This window comes from Pezoporus occidentalis, unplaced genomic scaffold (assembly GCF_034315485.1).
Source record: "Pezoporus occidentalis ecotype Australia unplaced genomic scaffold, CSIRO_AGI_Poc_V1 ctg479, whole genome shotgun sequence".
NCBI lineage: Eukaryota > Metazoa > Chordata > Aves > Psittaciformes > Psittacidae > Pezoporus > Pezoporus occidentalis.
Window position 1 is genome coordinate 51,217 of NW_026915812.1, and position 20,313 is coordinate 71,529.

The 20,313-nt window shown below is 64.7% G+C and overlaps 2 protein-coding genes across 5 annotated transcripts; one reads left to right on the plus strand and one right to left on the minus strand.

Moving 5' to 3' along the window:
• Window positions 1-398: 398 nt before the first annotated feature.
• On the minus strand, window positions 399-10,989 carry MARK4 (microtubule affinity regulating kinase 4). Of its 4 annotated transcripts, none has more exons than XM_062636302.1 (18): window positions 10,838-10,989; window positions 9,925-10,113; window positions 9,792-9,845; window positions 9,658-9,706; window positions 9,512-9,577; window positions 9,202-9,272; window positions 9,067-9,123; window positions 8,254-8,490; window positions 7,208-7,327; window positions 6,889-6,988; window positions 6,550-6,659; window positions 6,318-6,471; window positions 5,709-5,962; window positions 5,046-5,143; window positions 4,212-4,454; window positions 2,396-2,475; window positions 1,715-1,759; window positions 399-1,067 (listed from the first exon to the last, which is right to left on the minus strand). In XM_062636302.1, the coding sequence occupies exons 1-18, from the start codon at window positions 10,886-10,888 to the stop codon at window positions 1,003-1,005; spliced, it is 2,043 nt and encodes a 680-aa protein (XP_062492286.1). In that variant the 5' UTR covers window positions 10,889-10,989; the 3' UTR covers window positions 399-1,002. The 4 variants fall into 4 exon arrangements, with proteins under 4 accessions (XP_062492286.1, XP_062492289.1, XP_062492285.1 ...); XM_062636305.1 differs by having other exon boundaries at window positions 5,742-5,962; window positions 10,838-10,987; XM_062636301.1 differs by lacking the exon at window positions 2,396-2,475.
• A 1,113-nt stretch (window positions 10,990-12,102) lies between these two features.
• Window positions 12,103-18,071, plus strand: EXOC3L2 (exocyst complex component 3 like 2). Its single transcript, XM_062636282.1, has 11 exons — window positions 12,103-12,532; window positions 13,314-13,959; window positions 15,072-15,180; window positions 15,475-15,585; window positions 15,785-15,885; window positions 15,976-16,083; window positions 16,169-16,304; window positions 16,597-16,719; window positions 16,976-17,131; window positions 17,351-17,472; window positions 17,767-18,071. The coding sequence occupies exons 1-11, from the start codon at window positions 12,103-12,105 to the stop codon at window positions 18,020-18,022; spliced, it is 2,298 nt and encodes a 765-aa protein (XP_062492266.1). The 3' UTR covers window positions 18,023-18,071.
• The last annotated feature ends 2,242 nt before the right edge of the window (window positions 18,072-20,313 follow it).

Genomic DNA, 20,313 nt, shown 5'->3' on the forward strand with positions numbered 1-20,313 from the left:
TCCCCACCGTGACCCAGTGTCCAGCACCCAAATACTGGGGTGTAGAGGGGCACCCAAAGGGCAGGGACCCACTTTGGGGGTGCTGGTGCTGGGGAATAGAAAGAGGGGGGTGACCCCAAGGTGGGGCACCCGTGGGGGGTCCTGATGCTGATGGATGCTGATGGCTACCAGTGGATACTGATAGGTGCTGATGGGTACCAGTGGGTGCTGATGGGTACCAGTGGATACTGATAGGTGCTGATGGGTACCAGTGAGTGCTGATGGCTACCAGTGGATACTGATAGGTGCTGATGGGTACCAGTGGGTGCTGATGGGTACCTGTGGGTACTGATAGGTGCTGATGGGTACCGATGGGTACCAATGGATGCTGATGGGTACCAATGGGTGCTGCAGACACCGGGGGTTCCTATGTTTATTTGGGGATTCGGGATCCAGACCAGGGCAGGAATAACTTAAAAATGGGGGGGACACGGGGGAGGGGACACAGGGGGGACACGGGGGGGGCCCAGGGCCCCTATTTACAGATGTACAGGGAGGGGGGCACAGGGGGGGCCCCCAAAGGTGGGTGCTGAGGGGCCCCCAAAGGGCTGGAGCTGCTGGTCCCTGGGGGGGGGGGGAGGGGGGCTGGAGCTGGGACCCCCCCAAAGTCCCCAAGGGCCCCCTAGGCCTGCGGCAGCAGGGGGGGACCCCAAAGCTGCGGCATCCCCTGGGATGGAGCCGGGACACCCATGGGTGGGGGGGGTCCCAGCTCCGTTATGGCCCCAGAGCACCTATGGGGGGAGGGTCCCACCTCATCCCCCATTGGGATGCAGCATCCAACGGGGGTGGTCCCAGCTCCATCATGGCCCCATTGCACCACGGGGGGGGCCCAGAGCCGCAGCCCCACGGGGGGTCCCGGCCCCACGGAGGGTCCCTAGAGCTGGAGGCCGGGCAGGGGCAGGCGCCGGGCGCTCGGCAGCAGCAGCAGCGGCCCCGGGGCCGGGAGGCGCCGGCCCGGCCCGGTCACAGCGCGGGGGCCTCGGGGCAGCCGGGGGGGGGCTTCCGCTTGATCCCAAGGTAGATGGCAACTGGGGGGGGCGGCAAGAGAAGGGGTATGGGAGGGGGCACCCATGGGGGGCACCCATATTGGAGTGGGCACCCAGGAATGGGATATGGGACCCATGGGGGGGCACCCATACTGGGGGGGGGGGGCACCCAGGGGTGGGATATGGGACCCATGGGGGGGCACCCATACTGGGGGGGGGCACCCAGGGGTGGGATATGGGACCCATGGGGGGGCACCCATACTGGGGGGGGGGCACCCAGGGGTGGGATATGGGACCCATGGGGGGGCACCCATACTGGGGGGGCACCCAGGGGTGGGATATGGGACCCATGCGGGGGCAGCTGGGGGTGGGATATGGGACCCATGGGGGTACCCATAGGGGGGGAATGAGCACCCATACACCATACAGGGGGGCGGCCAGGGGTGGGATACAGGACCCATGGGGGGGCACCCATAGGGGGCAATGAGCTCCCATGGGGGGGGCACGCGGGGGCTGAATATGGGACCCATGGGGGTACCCATAGAGGGGGAATGAGCACTCATACGGGGGGGGGCAGGGGGGGGATATGGGACCCACTGGGGCGGGCACCCAGGGGTGGGACACGGGACCCATGGGGCTGGCACCCAGGGGTGGGACCAGCGACCCCATGGTGGGGGGGCAGCACCCACCTTGTGAGCGCAGGTCCCCCGATTCTCTCAGGTTCGTCTGCGACCCTGGGGGGGAACACACGTGTTGGGAGGGGGGGGGACATTTGGGGGGGGCACGAGTGGGACCCCAAACCCCCCCCCCCCCGAGACCAGCAAAGGGTGGAAGGAAGAAAGAGAGAAGGGGGAGTAGCCAAGCAAGGGGGCACTGGGAGGGGGACACTGGGATGTGCATGGGTGCCATTGGTGGCACTGAGATAGGCACTGGTGCCATTGGTGGCATCGGAGGTACCGGTGTCACTGGTGCCATTGGTGCCATTGTGGCACTGGGATGGGCACCGGTGCCATTGGTGGCACTGGTGCCATTGGGGGGGCACCGGTGTCACTGGTGCCATGGTGGTGCCATTGGTGTCATTGGTGGCACTGGTGCCACCGGTGTCAGTGGTGCCATTGGTGGCACTGGTGCCATTGGCACTGCGATGGGCACCGGTGTCAATGGTGCCATTGGTGGCACCGCTGCCATTGGTGTCATTGGTGCCATTGGTGCCACCGGTGTCAGTGGTGCCATTGGTGTCACTGGTGCCATTGGTGTCATTGGTGCCGTTGGTGGCACCAGTGTCAGTGGTGCCATTGGTGTCACTGGTGCCATTGGTGCCGTTGGTGGCACCAGTGTCAGTGGTGCCATTGGCAGCACCTGGCACTTACTGATCTTGGCTCCTGGCGTCGAGGGGGGCCCTGAGACGCAGCGGTTGGAGCTCTGGCGCTTGGAGGGGTCAAGAGTGACCCTGGAAGAGAAGAGGAGGAGCAGGAGAGGAGGAGGAGGAGGAGGAAGCAGAGGAGATGGAGATGGGAATTACAAGGAGGAGGAGGACAGGGAGGTGAGGAGGAGGAGGAGGAGATGAGGATGGAGATGCTGCTGGTGGTGCTCTGGGTGCTGTGTTCACGGGTGCTGTGTCCAATGATGCTGTATCTATGGGTGCTGTCGTGTCTGTGGGTACTGTGTCTGCGGGTGTTGTGTCCATCGGTGCTGTGTGCCTATGGGTGCTGTCTCTATGGGCGCTGTGTGTCTATAGGTGCTGTGTCTCTATGGGTGGTGTCTATGGGTGCTTTCTCTATGGGTGCTGTGTGTCCATGGGTGCTGTCTCTATGGGCGCTACGGGTGCTGTCTATAGGCGCTGTCTCTATGGGTGCTGTTGTCCATGGGTGCTGTGTGTCCATGGGTGCTGTCTCTATGGGTGCTATCTATGGGTGCTGTCTCTATGGGCGCTGTCTCTATGGGTGCTGTCCATGGGTGCTGTTTCTATGGGTGCTATCTATGGGTGCTGTCTCTATGGGCGCTGTCTCTATGGGCGCTGTCTCTATGGGCGCTGTCTCTATGGGTGCTGTCTCTATGGGTGCTATCTCTATGGGCGCTGTCTCTATGGGTGCTGTCCATGGGTGCTATCTATGGGTGCTGTCCATGGGTGCTATCTATGGGTGCTGTCTCTATGGGCGCTGTCTCTATGGGTTCTGTCTCTATGGGCGCTGTCTCTACGGGCGCTGTCTCTATGGGTGCTGTCCATGGGTGCTGTCCATGGGTGCTGTCTCTACGGGTGCTGTCCATGGGTGCTGTCTCTATGGGTGCTGTCCATGGGTGCTATCTATGGGTGCTGTCTCTATGGACGCTGTCTCTATGGGTGCTGTCCATGGGTGCTGTCCATGGGTGCTATCTATGGGTGCTGTCCATGGGTGCTATCTCTATGGGCGCTGTCTCTATGGGTGCTGTCCATGGGTGCTATCTCTACAGGCGCTGTCTCTATGGGCGCTGTCCATGGGTGCTATCTATGGGTGCTGTCCATGGGTGCTATCTCTATGGGTGCTGTCTCTATGGGTGCTATCTATGGGTGCTGTCTCTATGGGCGCTGTCCATGGGTGCTATCTATGGGTGCTGTCTCTATGGGTGCTGTCCATGGGTGCTATCTCTATGGGTGCTGTCTCTATGGGTGCTGTCCATGGGTGCTGTCCATGGGTGCTATCTATGGGTGCTGTCCATGGGTGCTATCTCTATGGGTGCTGTCTCTATGGGTGCTGTCTATGGGTGCTGTCTATGGGTGCTGTCCATGGGTGCTATCTCTATGGGTGCTGTCTCTATGGGTGCTGTCTCTATGGGTGCTGTCCATGGGTGCTGTCTCTATGGGCGCTGTCCATGGGTGCTATCTATGGGTGCTATCTATGGGTGCTGTCCATGGGTGCTATCTATGGGTGCTGTCCATGGGTGCTATCTATGGGTGCTGTCCATGGGTGCTGTCTCTATGGGCGCTGTCCATGGGTGCTATCTATGGGCGCTGTCCATGGGTGCTATCCATGGGTGCTATCTATGGGTGCTGTCCATGGGTGCTATCTATGGGTGCTGTCTATGGGTGCTGTCCATGGGTGCTGTCTCTATGGGCGCTGTCCATGGGTGCTATCTATGGGTGCTATCTATGGGTGCTGTCCCTACGGGCGCTGTCGAGGGGCGCTGCCGCGGGGGGGCGCCACTGACCTTCGGCTCAGCTTGGACGTGATCTTGCTGAGGAGGCTTCCGGGGGCGCGCGCGCGGCCGGGGGCGGGGGGGGGGGGCAGCGGCGCGGGCTCGGCGGGGGGGGGCGCCGCGGGCGCGCGCCGGTCCCTCACGTGACCGCCGTGGAACGTGCTGCGGGCGGCGGAGCCCCGCGCCAGGCGCGAGCCCCCCCCCGCCAGGCTCTGGCTCGAAGGCGACGGAGGCGGCCCCCGCCCGGGGGCGGAGCTAAAGGAGAGCGGGGGGGGGGGGAGAGGGGGGGTTAAATACGGCCTTGGGGGGGGGGGAGGGGGCACACGGGAGGGGCACAAGGGGGTTCACAGGGGGGCTCCCGGGGGGGGTTACATGGGGGGTAACAAGGGGGGGGTCACACGGGGGGGATCATAAGGGGGGGTCCCGGGGGGTTACATGGGGGGTCACAAGGGGGGGGTCACACGGGGGGGGGTCATAAGGGGGGGTCCCGGGGGGTTACATGGGGGGTCACAGGGGGGCTCCTGGGGGGGGTTACATGGGGTTCACAAGGGGGGGTCACACGGGGGGGGGTCATAAGGGGGGATCACAGGGGGGCTCCCGGGGGGGGTTACATGGGGGGTCACAAGGGGGGGGTCACAAGGAGGGTCACAGGGGGGCTCCCTGGGGGGGGTCCCGCACCTGTTCTCTGGGCAGCAGTGGGGGGGTGCTGGGGGTCCCGGGGGGGTCCTGGGGGGGGTCACAAGGGGGCTCCCGGGGGGGGTTACATGGGGGGTCACAAGGGGGGGGTCCCGCACCTGTTCTCTGGGCAGCAGTGGGGGGGTGCTGGGGGTCCCGGGGGGGCCATACCTGTTCTCTTTGCCGTTGGGCAGCAGCGGGCCCCGCTCCGGGCGCTCTGTGCACACGTAGGTGTTGCGCCGCCCCATCACGCTCGAGGGCACGTTGGGCTGCGGGGGGGGGGGTCCAAGGGGTCACCCCACACACAGAGACCCCCCCCAGCACCCACAGGAGCTCCCCCAGCACTCATAGATCACCCCAGCACCCACAGGTTCCCCCCCCAGCACCCACAGGTACCCTCCAGGAGCCCCATCACCCTTAGATCCCCCACCAGCACTCACAGGTGCCCCCCATCACCAATAGGGTCCCCTCTATCACCCACAGGAGCCCCCCAGCACCAATAGGTAACCCCCAGGACCATCCCAGCACCCATAGGTTCCCCCCCCATCACCCATAGGGTCCCCTCTATCACCCACAGGAGCCCCCCAGCACCAATAGGTAACCCCCAGGACCATCCCAGCACCCATAGGTTCCCCCCCATCACCCATAGGTGACCCCCAGGACCCCCACCGTCACCCATAGATCCCACCCCATCACCAATAGACTGCCCTCCATCACTTCCCCATCACCAAAAGGCTCCCCCCCAGTCCCCATAGGTTCCCCCCCCAGCACCCATAGGTACCCCCCCAGGACCCCTCCATCACCAATAGGCTTCCCCCCATCACCCATAGGTACCCCCCAGCACCCATAGGTGCTCGCAGCACCCACGGCGTTGCCAGTGCCGTCCTTGTGCCGTTCGGGGATCTCAGCCTTGTTGGGGTTGTGGGCGCTGCTGACCATGGGGCTGGAGGGGTGGGGGGTGACCCCGCGCCCCCCCCCACCCATGGCCCCACTGCTGGCCTTGCGCCCCCCCCGCTCGTCCCGCAGCTCCGGCTCCGCTGCGCCGGGGGGGCTGCGCTTGGGGGGCAGCGGCACTGGTGAGGGGCCACCTATGGCAGGGATGAGGGGTCAGAATCCATGGGTGCCCCATAGCACCCATAGGAGCACCCCATAGAACACACCATAGCGTCCCGCATGGTGCCCCCCCAACACCCATAGTGAAGCACCATAGCAATAGCAACGGTGCCAAATCCATAGCACCCATAGGGACACCCCAGCACGCCCCCGTGGCACCCAATAGCCCCCACAGGGACACCCTCCCCAATAGCACCCCCCACAGGTACCCCAAAGTACCCCTCCCCGGGCCATAGGGACATCCATAGGACCTGCAGGAGCACCCATAGCACCCATAGGACCTGCAGGAGCACCCACAGCACCCAGAGGAGCACCCATAGGAGCACCCACAGAAGTCGCTGTGCCGCCGCTGCCGGTGGTAGGTGCCGGCGCCGCGCTGGCTCTTGCCGTGCCCGGCCCCGCTCTTGCCATTGGCCACGTCGTTGGGTGCCCGCACCCGGGCTAAGGACAAGGTGCTGCCGGTGCGGGTGTCCCCCGCCTCCACCTGCGGCAGGGACACAATGGGTCCCCATGGGTGCCAATGGGTGCCACTGGGTGCCAATGGGTGCCATTGGGTGCTCACCTCGCTTTTCCTGCCCAGCAGGAGGTAGGTGGCCGTCACCTCGTTGTACTTCTGGGTGCTGAGGGAGTCCTTGATCTCCTCCCGCGTGTAGCCCATGCCCACCATCACCTCTGTGGGCAATGGGGGGCAATGGGGACACCCCAGGACCCACAAGTGGGGAGCAATGGGGGGATAATGGGGGGCAATAGGGGTGTAATGGGGGCAATGGGGACACCCCAGGACCCACAAAGGGGGGGTAATGGGCGGCGATGGGGACACCCCAGGAGCCACAATGGGGGGGCAATGGGGGGCAATAGGGACACCCCAGGACCCACAACAGGGGGGGCATGGGGGTCTCACCGATGCGCTTGGTGTCCCCGAAGTCCTCCTCGGGCTCCTTGTAGGGCTTCAGCTCGTCTCCCTCATAGCCGATGTTGATCCATTTGTCCTTCATGATTTGCTGGGGGGGACACATGGGGATGCTCGGGGTCAGAGTCCCCCATGGCCCCATGGGAAGAGCCCCCCTGAGATCCCCCTGGACCCATTGGAACTCTGCAAGCCCCTTCCCCCTCCCAGGACCCATTGGAACCCTCCAAACATACCCCCCCACCCAGGACCCATTGGGACCCCCCAACGCCCCCCACCCAGGCCCCCATAGCCCCCCCTGCTGTACCCCCACCTCGAGGGTGCAGCGCTTGGCGGGGTTCAGCACCAGGAACCGGCGCAGGATGTTCTCGCAGTCCGTGGACATGTAGAAGGGGACCCGGTACTTGCCCCGCAGCACCCGCTCCCGCAGCTCCTGGGGGGCACCCATGGGTGACATGGCGTGGGAGGGCACCACGTGCAACGTGGCCCCGGGTGGATAGGGGGTGGCTACCATCACCCCTCCATGGACACAGGGATGGACCGACATCCACCATGGCCATGGGTGGATATGGGGTGGCCACCACCTCCCCTGGACCCATAGCAACAGCATCACCACCACCTCCTCCATGGACATGGCTGTGTCGGATGCGGTCCCAACCCCAAGGAGCCACGGGGATGGCTCCATGGTACCCACCACCTCCACCATGGACACGGCTGTGTCTGATGCAGTCCCATCCCTGTGGAGCCATGGGGATGGCTCCGTGGTACCCACCACATCCAACATGGCCATGGATGGATATGGGGTGGCCACCACCTTCCCCATGGATACGGAGATGGGACCACATCCAACACAGGGGATGGCTCCATGGTACCCACCCCACCCACCATGGACATGGCTGTGTCGGATGCGGTCCCATCCCCATGGTACCCACCCCACCCACCATGGACATGGCTGTGTCGGATGTGGTCCCATCCCCATGGTACCCACCCCATCCACCACAGACACAGCTGTGTGGGATGCGGTCCCATTCCCATGGCTCGATGGGGATGGCTCATGGTACCCACCCCACCCACCATGGACATGGCTGTGTCGGATGCGGGTCCATCCCCATGGTACCCACCCCACCCACCATGGACATGGCTGTGTCGGATGTGGTCCCATCCCCATGGTACCCACCCCACCCACCATGGACATGGCTGTGTCGGATGCGGTCCCATCCCCATGGTACCCACCCCATCTACCACAGACACAGCTGTGTGGGATGCGGTCCCATTCCCATGGCTCTATGGGGATGACTCATGGTACCCACCCCATCCAATGCCCACATGGCCGCGGCCCAGCCGCATCCCAGCGCCCACCTTGAGGTTGTGGCCGTCGAAGGGAAGGGAGCCGCTGACCAGGGTGTAGAGGATGACGCCCAGACTCCAGATGTCCACCTCGGGGCCGTCGTACTTCTTGCCCTGGAAGAGCTCGGGGGCCGCGTACGGGGGGGAGCCGCAGAACGTGTCCAGCTTGGAGCCCAGCCGGAACTCGTTGCTGAAGCCAAAGTCCGCGATCTTGATGTTGGCCTCGGCGTCCAGCAGCAGGTTCTCAGCCTGGGGGCACAGCAGGGGTGGGGCGGGGACACGATGGGAGGGGGGACGGGGACATTGGGATGGGGGCGAGGGGATGGGGATGATGGGGATGATGGGGATGAGGACAGGAAGATAGGGATGGAGATGATGGGGATGATGGGGACAGGAGAATGGGGATGGGCATGATGGGGATGAGGACAGGAAGATAGGGATGAGGATGATGAGGACAGGAAGATAAGGATGGGGACAATGGGGATGGGGATGATGGGGATGGGGACAGGAAGACAGGGATGAAGATGGTGAAGGCCATGCGGATGGGTTCTATGATGGGGATGAGGACAGGAAGATGGGGATGGTGAAGGGGGTGGTGAAGGGGATGGGGATGGTGAAGGGGATGGGGATGGTGAAGGGGATGGGGATGGTGAAGGGGATGGGGATGGTGAAGGGGATGGGGATGGTGAAGGGGATGGGGATGAGCTCTATGATTCTATGATGGAGACAAGGACACCACAGTGAGGACAATGGGATGGGGACACAGTGGGGAGAGAATGGGATGGAGATGGGGACAGGGACACCGGGACAGGTCCGGGCTCCCACCTTCAGGTCCCTGTGGACAATGTTCTTCTGGTGGCAGTAGTGCACGGCCGAGACGATCTGGGGGGGACAAGGGGGTGTCAGTGGGGAGGTGGCACCCATGTCCCCACCATCGTGTCCCCATGGTGCCCCCCCGACCTGTCTGAACTTGGCTCTCGCCTCCTTCTCCTTCATCCTCCCATGGGACACGAGGTAGTCAAACACTTCACCTGCAGGGACACCCATGGGTGCTGCGGCCCTCCTGACCCCCCATGGGTGCTGGGTGCCCCCAGCAAAGGTGGCCATTGCCCCTCATTAGACCCCCCCCCAGCTCCCCCCCAGCACCCTAGGGTGCCCCCAGGGACCAATGGGGGGGGTCCAGCACCCATTGAAGGGGGTCCAGAACCCATAGTAGAGGGTCCAGCACCCACTGAAGGGAGTCCAGCACCCACTGGGGGGGGTTTCTCACCGGCGCTGGCATATTCCATCACCAGGTACAGCGTCTTCTCTGTCTCAATGACCTCAAACAGCTTCACTATGGGGTGGAGGGGGGGAAAACCATCAGCACCCATGGGTGCCCCCCGACCCATGGGTGCCCCCACAACCCCAACTCACCAATGTTGGGGTGGTTCAGCCCCTTCATGATACGAACTTCCCGAAAGAGCTATAATGGGGTGGGGGGGTGGGGTTAAAGGTGTTACTGAGGGGGGGACACCAAGCCCCCCCCCCCCCATGGGTGCCCCCCCCACCTTCTGCAGGCTGGTGGGGTTCAGCTGGGTCTTGTCGATGATTTTAATGGCCACCTGTGGAGAAAGGGTGGGGGGAAATGATGAGGGGAGGATGACCCCCAACACCCGCCCCCCCCCATGGCTCCATTCCCACCTCCCTGCCGGTCAGGATGTGCCGCGCCAGCTTCACTTTGGCGAAGTTGCCCTTGCCGATGGTGCGGAGGAGCCGGTAATTCCCGACGTGGGGCTGCTCCTCCGGGCACGCCGCGATGGAATTGCGGCAGCGGGCGCCGAGCGAGCGGCTGGACCAGCCCGAGCCCTTCTCCGAGCGGCTGCTGCCGAGCTAAGGGGAAGGGGGGGGGGGGGAGCCCGAATGGAACCGTCCAAAACCCCCCCTCCCCATCACCATCACCACCACCTCTCAGTGACCCGGATCACACACACACCACCCCCCCTCCACTGACCCGCGGTTTGGGATCCATCCGGTCCAACCGGCTCCGGAGCCGCGTCCCGACAGAGCCCGAGGGTATCCGGATACCCGGGACCACCCCCCCCGCCCAAAGAGCCGGTCTCGACCCCTCCCAAGGGTATCCGGATACCCGGGGACTCCCCCCCACAAAGAGCCGGTCCCGACCCCTCCCAGTACCTCCGGACGCCTCCCGGTGGCCCCCCCTTTATAAACCAACCCCTCCCGGTGCCCACCCCGTTAAAAACCGATCCCCCCCCCTCCCCCCAGTGCCCCCAGCCCCTCCCGGTACTGATCAAGGCCCTTCCCTGGAATAAACCAACGCCCCCCCCCGGTACGGACCCACCCCTCCCGGTACCCCCGCTGTAAACCGCTCCCTCCCAGTACCCACCCCAGAATAAACCGAACCCTTCCGGTACCGACCGAGCCCCTCCCGGTGCACCCCCCCCCGGGTCCCCTCCCGGTGCCCCCCCTTTCCCCGGTATAAACCGAGCCCTCCCCGTGCCCCCGGTTCATCGTTCCGGTACCAACCGCCCCCCCCCGGCTCGGTACCGACCGGGCCCCTCCCGGTGCCCCCCTCCGGTGCCGGCCCTGCCCTCACCGCGTCCGGGTTCCGCTCGTTCCCCGCCGCCAGCGCCGACCGCGAGGACATCGTGACCGGCGGGGCCGGGCCGGGCCGGGCCGGGCCCTCAGCGGGCGGCGGCGGCCATGGGCCGCACCGGAACCGGAACCGGTGGTGGGCGGGGCTTAACGGCGCGCTGGCCACGCCCCTTAAAGCAGCAGCGCTTTCATAGGCGCGCTCGCCCCGCCCACCAGGCGCTGAGAGCCAATCACAACGCATAGCCGACGCTTCCTATTGGATGAGCCCAAGCATGGGGGCTCCGTCCCGCCCCGGGGCGCTGCGCATCCCTTGTGCCCCTATGGATAACACCGGTGGGGGGGTCCCCCTGTGTCACTGGGGTCCCCTCGCCCTGATCCATGGGGTCCACAGCGCTCCTAGGGCCCCATCTGTGGGGCTCATGGGGTCCCCGGTGCCAACAAGGTCCCATTCCCGAGGTACCGGTGGCCCCCCCAAGACACGGCGTGGAACGGGTTCCCCTGCGCCCCCATTGTCTGCTCCCTGCGGCATTTGGGGTCCCCCCGCGCCCCTGTCCCCCAGGTCCCCTCTGTGCCCCCGGTGCCATCCGCCCCCCCGTGTGTCCCCCCTTCGTGTCCCCCCCGTCCCCGGTGACCCAGCGGAACCGGGACTGACCCTGCCCCGGCCATGGGCGGCCGCTTCCTCAGGAAACCCCTGGCCACCGTCACCGGGGTCACCAGCGCGGCACCAGTGTCACCAGCGCGGCACCAGTGTCACCAGCACCATCGCACCGGTATCACCAGCACCATTGCACTGGTGTCACCAGCACCGGCGTCACCAGCACCATCGCACTGGTATCATCAGCACCATCGCACCGGTGTCACCAACACCATCGCAGCAGCAGCGGTGTCACCAGCACCATTGAACCAGTACCACCAGCACCATCGCACCGGGGTCACCAGCACCATCGCACCGGGGTCACCAGCACCATCACATCGGTGTCACCAGCACCATTGAACCGCTGTCAGCAGCACCACTGCACCAGCACCGGTATCACCAGCACCGGTATCACCAGCACCATTGAACTGGTATCACCAGCACCACTGAACCGGTGTCACCAGCACCACTGAACCGGTATCACCAGCACCAGGGTACGTGTGCAGGGGCCGCGGGGCTTTGCACCCATGGGGCGGGCAAGGGGCGCTACTGCCCCGCTCTGGGGTCCCGGTTCCACCCCCCCCCCCGGTTGCCTCCCGGTACCAGCCCGGTCCCGTTCCCCTCCCAAGGCGATGCCGCTGCTGAGGAAGCCGCCCCGGGAGGACGACCCCGAGCCCGGAGACCCGTTCGCGGCCAGCCCCGAGAGCCGGTTCCGACGCCGCGCCACGCTCGAGCTGCTCGTGGGGCTCGGCCCCTTCGGGCGCTCCCGGCGCGGACCCCCCCCGGGACCGGGACCAGGACCGGGGCCGGGGCCGGGGCCGGGGCCCGTCGGCGATGCCCGAGCCCGGCGCCGCTCCGAGGACCTGGGCCGGCGGCGCCGCAAGGAGGAGCCCAGCGGCACCAAGCGGGGGTCCTGGCTGCGGCTCCCGGTGCCCACCCCGTGGGGCCAGCGCGGGGCCGGCGCGGACGGGGCGGGAGCAGGAGATGGGGACGGAGCCGGGCAGGGAACGGACGGGAGAGGGAAGGAGAAGGAGAAGGAAAAGGAGAAGGAGCCGCTGTCGGGTGAGGGAAGGGGATGGGGATGGGGAAGAGGGGAGGAGATGTGGGGATGGGGACGGGTGGGCAGGGGGGATGTGGGGATGGGGACAAGGGGATGGGATGTGGGACATGGGGATGGAGGCACGGGGATGGGGATGGGTGGGCAGGAGGACAGGAGGGATGTGGGGATGGGACATGGGGATGGGGATATGGAGATGGGGATGGGACTTGGGAATGGGGACAAAGGGATGGGGATGTGGGGACATTACAGGGACATGGGAATGGGAACGTGTGGGCATGAGGACATGAGGGATATTGGGATGGAGAAATGGGACATGGGCGCATGGGGAAGTGGGAATGGGACATGGGGATGGGATGTGGGATATGGGATATGGGAATGGAGACATGGGGATGGGGAAGTGTGAGGATGGGACACGGGAGTGGAGATGGAGATGGGGATGGGACATGGGGATATGGGACTTGAGAATGGGGACAAAGGGATGGGGATGTGGGGACATCACAGGGACATGGGGAAATGGGAGTGGGGATGTTTGGGCATGAGGACACAAGCGGTGTGGGTATGGGACATGGGGAGGTGGGAATGGGACATGGGGATGGGGACGTGGAGATGGGGACTTGGGCATAGGGACAAAGGGATGGGGATGTGTGAACACCACAAGGCCATGGGGCTGGGGCCATGAGACACGGGGCTGGTGGCGCAAGGAAGCCGGGATGCGGGGCCATGGGGCCACGGTGTGGGGCACAGCTCGGGTCCAGCACTGCTGCGTCCCGTCCTGTTCCCCAGTGCTGGAGATCCTGGAGCTGATCCAGCGGCGGGAGCTGGTGGCGGCTGATGAGCAAATCATCGCCCTGGAGGCCGAGTGCGCGGCCCCATCCTCATCCTCATCCCCATCCCCATCCCCATCCGCACCGCCCCCGGGCCGCCAGGCGCGGGACGTGGCCCTGCTGTACCGGGCGCTGCTGGCGCAGCTCTGGGCCGTGCTGGCCGAGGCCGTGGCCGCCGCTCGCCCTTTGCCGTTGCTGCGCTCCGTGATCCGGGTCCTGCAGCAGGAGGAAGCCGCGGATCAGCGCCTGGGAGCCGGCGGAGCGGGGCGGCCCCGGCGGCTGCGGCAGCGCTGGCAGGAGGCGGCGGCGAGGGCGGCCGGGGAGCGCCTGGCGCAGGCGGCGCCGCCCGGGGCTGGGACCGGGACCGGGACCGGGACCGCGCTCGGAGCGGAGCTGGCGGCGCTGGCGGAGCGGCTGCTGCGGGACCTGAGCTCCGTGCGCGCCCACGTGGCCCCCGCGTTCCCGGCAGCCTACGAGGCCGCCGCCGTGTACGCGCGCGGGTACCACCGGGCCCTGGCGCAGCGGCTCGGGGCCGCGGCTCAGCGGGCGCTCGGAGTCACGGAGCTCTACGTGCTCCTGGAGTGGAACAGCGGCGCCTACCCCCGGTGAGGGACCCCATAGCGCAGAGAGCCCTATAGGGACCCCATAGCACGGACCCCATAGGGACCCCATAGGACTCCATAGGACCCCATAGGGACCCCATAGGCTCCATAGGACCCCATAGGGACCCCATAGCACCCCATGACCCCATAGCACTGACCCCAGGGACCCCATAGACCCCACCCCATAGCACTGACCCCATAGGGACCCCATAGCAGAGAGCAGAGAGACCCCATAGCACTGACCCCATAGGGCCCCCATAGCGCAGAGAGCCCTATAGGGACCCCATAGCACTGACCCCATAGGGACCCCATAGCGCAGAGAGCCCTATAGGGACCCCATAGCACTGACCCCATAGGGACCCCATAGCACTGACCCCATAGGGACCCCATAGCGCAGAGAGCCCCATAGGGACCCCATAGCACTGACCCCATAGGGACCCCATAGCACTGACCCCATAGGGACCCCATAGCGCAGAGAGCCCTATAGGGACCCCATAGCACTGACCCCATAGGGACCCCATAGCACAAGGGACCCCATAGAGACCCCATAACACTGACACCTATAGAGAGCCCATAGCACTGACCCCTATAGAAAAACCATAGCACTGACCCCTATAGGGGCACCCAGAGCACTGACCCCTATAGAGACCCCAGAGCAGTGACCACTATAGAGACCCCAGAGCACTGACCCCTATAGGGACCCCATAACACTGATCCCTATAGGGATCACATACCAGTGTCCCCTATAGAGACCCCATAGCAGACACACCTATAGCACAGAGACCCCCATACCACTGAGACCCCTATAGTGGCCTCTACCCCTGATGAGAGCCTCCATAGCACTGAGACTCCCATAGGACCCTAATGACTGCCCCAATGGCACCCCAATAGGACCCTAATGACCACCCCAATAGGACCCCAATGACCAATGTCACCCTAATGGGACCCCAATAGGACCCTAACAGGACCCCAACAGGACCACAGTAGGACCATAATGACCACTCCAGTGGCACCCAGATGTCAACCCAATGTCACCCCAATGTCACCCCAATAGAACCCCAATGACCCCCCATGACCTCCCCCCAATGACCCCCCATATCCCCCCCCTTCCATAGGGAGGTGCTGGGGAATCCTGAGGTGGGGCCTCTGCTGCAGGGACTGGGGCCCCCTCTGCCCCCTGAGACCCAGCGCAGCCTCGAGAGCAGCTGCATCAGCGCCGTCAAGGTGGGACCCAGCTCCAGTGGCACTGGGGCAGCCGCAGTGTCCCCATTGCCAGTGCCCCATTGCCGGTGCCCCATTGCCAGTGCCCCATTGCCAGTGTCCCCATCGATGGTGCCCCATTGCTGGTGCCGCATTGCCGGTGCCCCATTGCCAGTATCCTCATTGCCGATGTCCCCATTGCCAGTGCCCCATTGCCAGTATCCCCATTGCCGGTCCCCCATTGCCGGTGTCCCCATTGCCGGTGCCCCATTGCCATTGCCCCATTGCCATTGCCCCATTGCTGGTGTCCATGGGCAGGCGAAGGTGGAGGCAGCGCTGGCCCAGGAGCTGCAGCTCAGCGAGGACTCGTGGGCCGAGGAGGTCACTAGCCAGGAGCTGCAGGAAGGGCTGGCCACGCGCGTCACTGGGGTACGGGCACCCATGGGGCACCCATGGGCCCCACTGCACCGCATGGTGGTGATGGGTGGTTGGGACCCCAGGGGGATCCCATGGTGGTGGGTGGTGAGGACCCTATGGCGATGGGTGGATGGGGGCCCAATAGGGACCTGACAGTGATGGTGATGGGTGGTTGGGACCCCATGGGGATGCGGTCGCTGTGTCCCCACAGCTGCTGCGGGCACATGTGGATCGAGCCCCCCAGATCACCCCCGAGTTCGGCAGGGAGATGGCGCAGAGTCTGCTGGGCGTGCTGGTGACCTTCCTGCATAGGTGGGACATGGGGACAGGGTCCCCATTGCATTGGGTGCCCATTGCATTGGGTCCCATGGCACCCATGGGTGACCCATGCGGGTGCTTCAGCTTCCAGCGGAAGGTGGAGCGGTTCCTGGAGGCACCCAATGACCCATGCCCACCCGACGGCACCGCCGGCCGCGCCATCGCCTTGGTCAACTGCTGCCCCACGTTCAGGTGAGGCCGCCCCATGGCCATGGGGGTGCTGGGGGGCAGGGGGGGGGGGCAAGGTCCCACAGCACCCATTGACCCCCCCCCACAGGAGCTTCGCCGAGCGCCTGGCACAGTTCGGGCACCCTGAGGGTGAGGAGCTGCGGCGCCAGGCCCAGGGCGCCCTGGACAAGGTGACCCGGAGCTGCAACCACGTCCTCACCCAGCGCCTCTTCGAGGACCTCAAGGTGCTGGGATGGGATGGGATGGGTGGGAGATGGAGAGCAATGGGTGCCCAGCGATGGGTGTTGAGCTGGGTGATGCCCATGGGTGCAATGCTCATGGTACCCCTTGATGGGTGTTGAGTTGGGTGATGCCCATGGGTGCGACGCTCATGGTGCACATTGATGGGTGTTGAGCTGGGTGATCCCCATAGGTGCAGTGCTCACGGTGCCCATTTGTTGGTGCCCATCATGGCACCCACCCATTGGGTGCTCCCTGGGTGCCACCCTTGGGTGCCAGCCCCTCTCCCCTCCCCAGCCCTACTTCAACAAGCTGATGAAGCGCAAGTGGCTGACGAGCTCGGACGCCTTCAACTCCATCGTGATGCTCATCACCAGCTTCTCTCAGAAGCTTCGCCTGCTCCACCCTGAGCCCTACCAGGTGGGTGCTGGGTCTTCGGGTGACACCCATGGGTGCCGCACTCATGTTTTCCAATCATTGGGCGCTGGTTGGGACGATGCCCATGGGTGCCATGCTCACGGTGCCCATCCATTGGGTGCTGGTTTGGATGACATCCATGGGTGCCGCACTCATGGTGACCAATCATTGGGTGCTGGTTCGAATGATGCCCATGGGTGCCACGCTCATGATGCCCATCCACTGGTGACACTGGTGACACCCATGGGTGCTGCTGCAGGTGCTGGTGAGCGACCTGCACCGCCGGGTGCTGCTGGCGTACGTGCGGCCACTGCTGTCGGGGCGCGTGGTCTGCACCTCGGCCAAGGCCCGTGCCCGCGTGGCCGCACGCCTCAGCGACGAGGCCAGGCAGCTCCGTGAGCTCTTCACCCGTCTGGTAAGGCCCAGAAAGCCCCTTTGGATGCCCTTTGGGTGCCTTTTGGGTGCCGTTTGGGTGCTCCTTAGGGTGCCCCTTTGGGTGCTCTTTTGGCTGCCTTTTGTGTGCTATTTGGTTGCCCTTTGGGTACTCCTTTGGATGCCCCTATGGGTGCTCTGTGGGTGCCCCTTTGGGTGCTCCCATCAGAGGAGCCCATCACCAAGCCCTGGCCACTGGCAGGACTCGGCGTCACCGTGGCTGGACTCGGTGGTGCCGCGGCTGCGGGAGCTGCTGGTGCTGGAGGACACGGCCGCACTGCAGATGGAGGTCGGGGTCCTGGCAAGAGACTTCCCTGATGTCCGGTGAGTCATGGAGCCCATTGGGACATCCTCATCTCCATCGGTGTGGGGTTGGTGCCATCGGTACTCATTGGCACCGACTGGTACCCACTGGTGCCCATTGGTGCCGTTGGTACCCATTGGTGCCTTTGGGGCCCATTGGTATCTATTGGTGCCATTGGTACCCATTGGTGCCATTGGTTTCCACTGGTGCCATTGGTTGCTACTGATGCCCATTGGGACTCATCGGTGCATTTGGTGCCCATTGTTACCCATTGGTTGCCATTGATGCCCATTGACCCCCCCGGTGACCCGCAGGCGGGAGCACGTGGCGGCGGTGCTGGACGCGCGGGGGCTGCGGAGCCCCTCGGCCCGACACGAGATCCTGGGGGTGCTGCGGGACCTGGAGCGGGGGGGGGCTGTGGCCCCGGCCCTGATGGCACCGGCGTCGCCATCGCGGCACCGCGCGTTCTTCGCCGAGCTGCCGGTGCCCGGCGCCGGGCGCTGTTTGCCCTTCCAGCTCCCGCGCCTCGCGCCCATGGCCCGGCTGCGCCGACGGCGCCCGCGCCTCTGAGGCAGCTCCGATGGGTGCGCATCAACAGCTGCCGGCACCGCCGCATCCCCATCCCATCCATCCCATCCCCATCCCATCCATCCCCATCCCATCCATCCCATCCCCACCCGGCTCCCTCCGCACCCCCAGCACCACGCAGGATGCGGCTCCTCGCACAAGGAAGGAAGCGGCCGCGCGCCAACGCTGGACCGGGAATCCACCCGCTCCCACTTCCCGGCATCCCGGGGGGGTAGGGGGGGTAACATGGACCCAGACCCAGATCCAGACCCCAACGGGCGCTGGGACCCCACGGCTCCACCACCGCATCCCTTGGCCACCATTGGTGCCATGAGCTGGTGCCAGGTCTCAGCCCGGTCCTGGATGGGGTGGGGGGGGGGCAGTTTTCCAGCCTCTTCCATTCCCAAAATAGGCTTGTGCCGGATCCGGCTCCCGCCAGGAAGCAGCGAGGGCTATAAATAACGGGTCAGGGTCGTGGGGACGGAAGCGGACGCGCCGGGCGGGAATGTCGGGAAGGGATGGGGGGACCTTGGGGGGGGACACACGCAGGGGTGTGAATCATGGCGGGCCTGAGGGCAGGGGGTGGGAATGGGCACCCCTAAACTGGGAATAGAGACCCCTAAAGGGAGAATAGGGACTCCTAAACTGGGAATAGCATGCCCTAAAGCGGGAATAGACGCTCCCAAGTGGGAATAAGCACCCCTAAACTGGGAATAGACACCCTTAAACTAGGAATAGACATCCATAAGCTGGGAATAGAGACCCCTAAAATGGGAATAGGGATCCCTAAGTGGAAATAGACACTTCCACCTGGGAATAGGCCCCCCTAAATGGGGAATAGGGACCCTTAAACTTGGAATAGGGACCCCTAAACTGGGAATAGGGACCCCTAAAATGGGAAGAGACACTTCCAACTGGGAATAGACACCCCCAAGTGAGAATAGGAGCCCCTAAACTTGGAATAGACACCCTTAAATAGGAATAGACACCCTGAAGTGGGAATAGACATTTCCAACTGGGAATAGGCATCCCTAAACTGGGAATAGACATGCTCAAGTGGGAATAGGGACCCCTAAACTGGGGATAGACACCCCTAAGTGGGAAGAGACACTTCCAATTGGGAATAGGCACCCCTAGACTGGGAATAGAGACCCCTAAACTGGGAATGCGCGCCCCCAGTTCGCGCCCCCTCGCGGCCGCCCGCAGCTAAGCAGGGGGCGGAGCTTGTATGGCCAAGGCCCCGCCCACTCACGCAGGTGATTGGCAGGCGGGCGGGCCAATGGGGAGAGAGCCGTGTCCGCAGGTCCTCTGCCCCACAGCCCCACGTCCCCATTGCCCCGTACCCCGACGGTCCCCGTCCCCAATCCCCAGCATCCCTCTCCCATCCCGCCCTCCCTGCCCAAGGCACACAGGAGCCGTGGGGCCGATCCGAAGCTGCTTTATTGGCCACGTTGGGATGGGTGAAGCGCGGACGCGGTGGGGCCGGGGTGCGGGGGGTTGGGGTTGGTGGCCCCAGGACCAGGCACAGCCACAATGATCCACAATGATCCACAATGATCCATAATAATGATCCATAATGATCCATAAACCCATCGTCCATAAAAAACTAAACATCTCCCGCGGTGCGACGCGACCCAAGTTTGGGGGGGGGACAAGGACAGAGGCAGCGGCGAAGCTCGGTCACCACAGGGGACGCCATAGGGGACAATGGGGCAGAGGCTTCACAGTTGGGGACACACACACACACACACACACACATACACACACAAGCAGGACGGGAGCCCCCCCCCAAGTGCTGGGGGTCCTGGAGAGGGCAAAGGGGGAGGGCCCAGCAGCAGCAATGGGGCTGGGGACCCCCAAGAGAGGGGATGGGGATACCATGGAACCCCCCCCCCCCTTTAAAGGTGATGGAGGTTGGGGTGGGTACCCCCAAAGTGATGGGAATCCTTCAGTGACCCCATGGAATGGTGGGGACGGAGCATGGGCACCTCTGGGGTGCTGGGGATGCCGCAAGGAAGCCCCATGGGGCGGTGGGGATGCGGCACAAAGAGCTCTGGGGTGAGGAAGGAGCCACAGGGGCTCTCCAAAGAGCGGGGGGAGATGTGATGTGGGTACCTGCAGGGGGAAGGAGATGCCCCACGGACACCCCCTACATCTCCATGGCAACAGAAATGATGCAGGGACCTTCGTGGGGCAGGGGGGAACTTCCCCAAAGGGATGGAGATGCTGCAGGGACACCCATGGGGTGCTGGGGGGGGCACCTCGGAGGTGATGGGGAACCTTGAGAGTGGTGG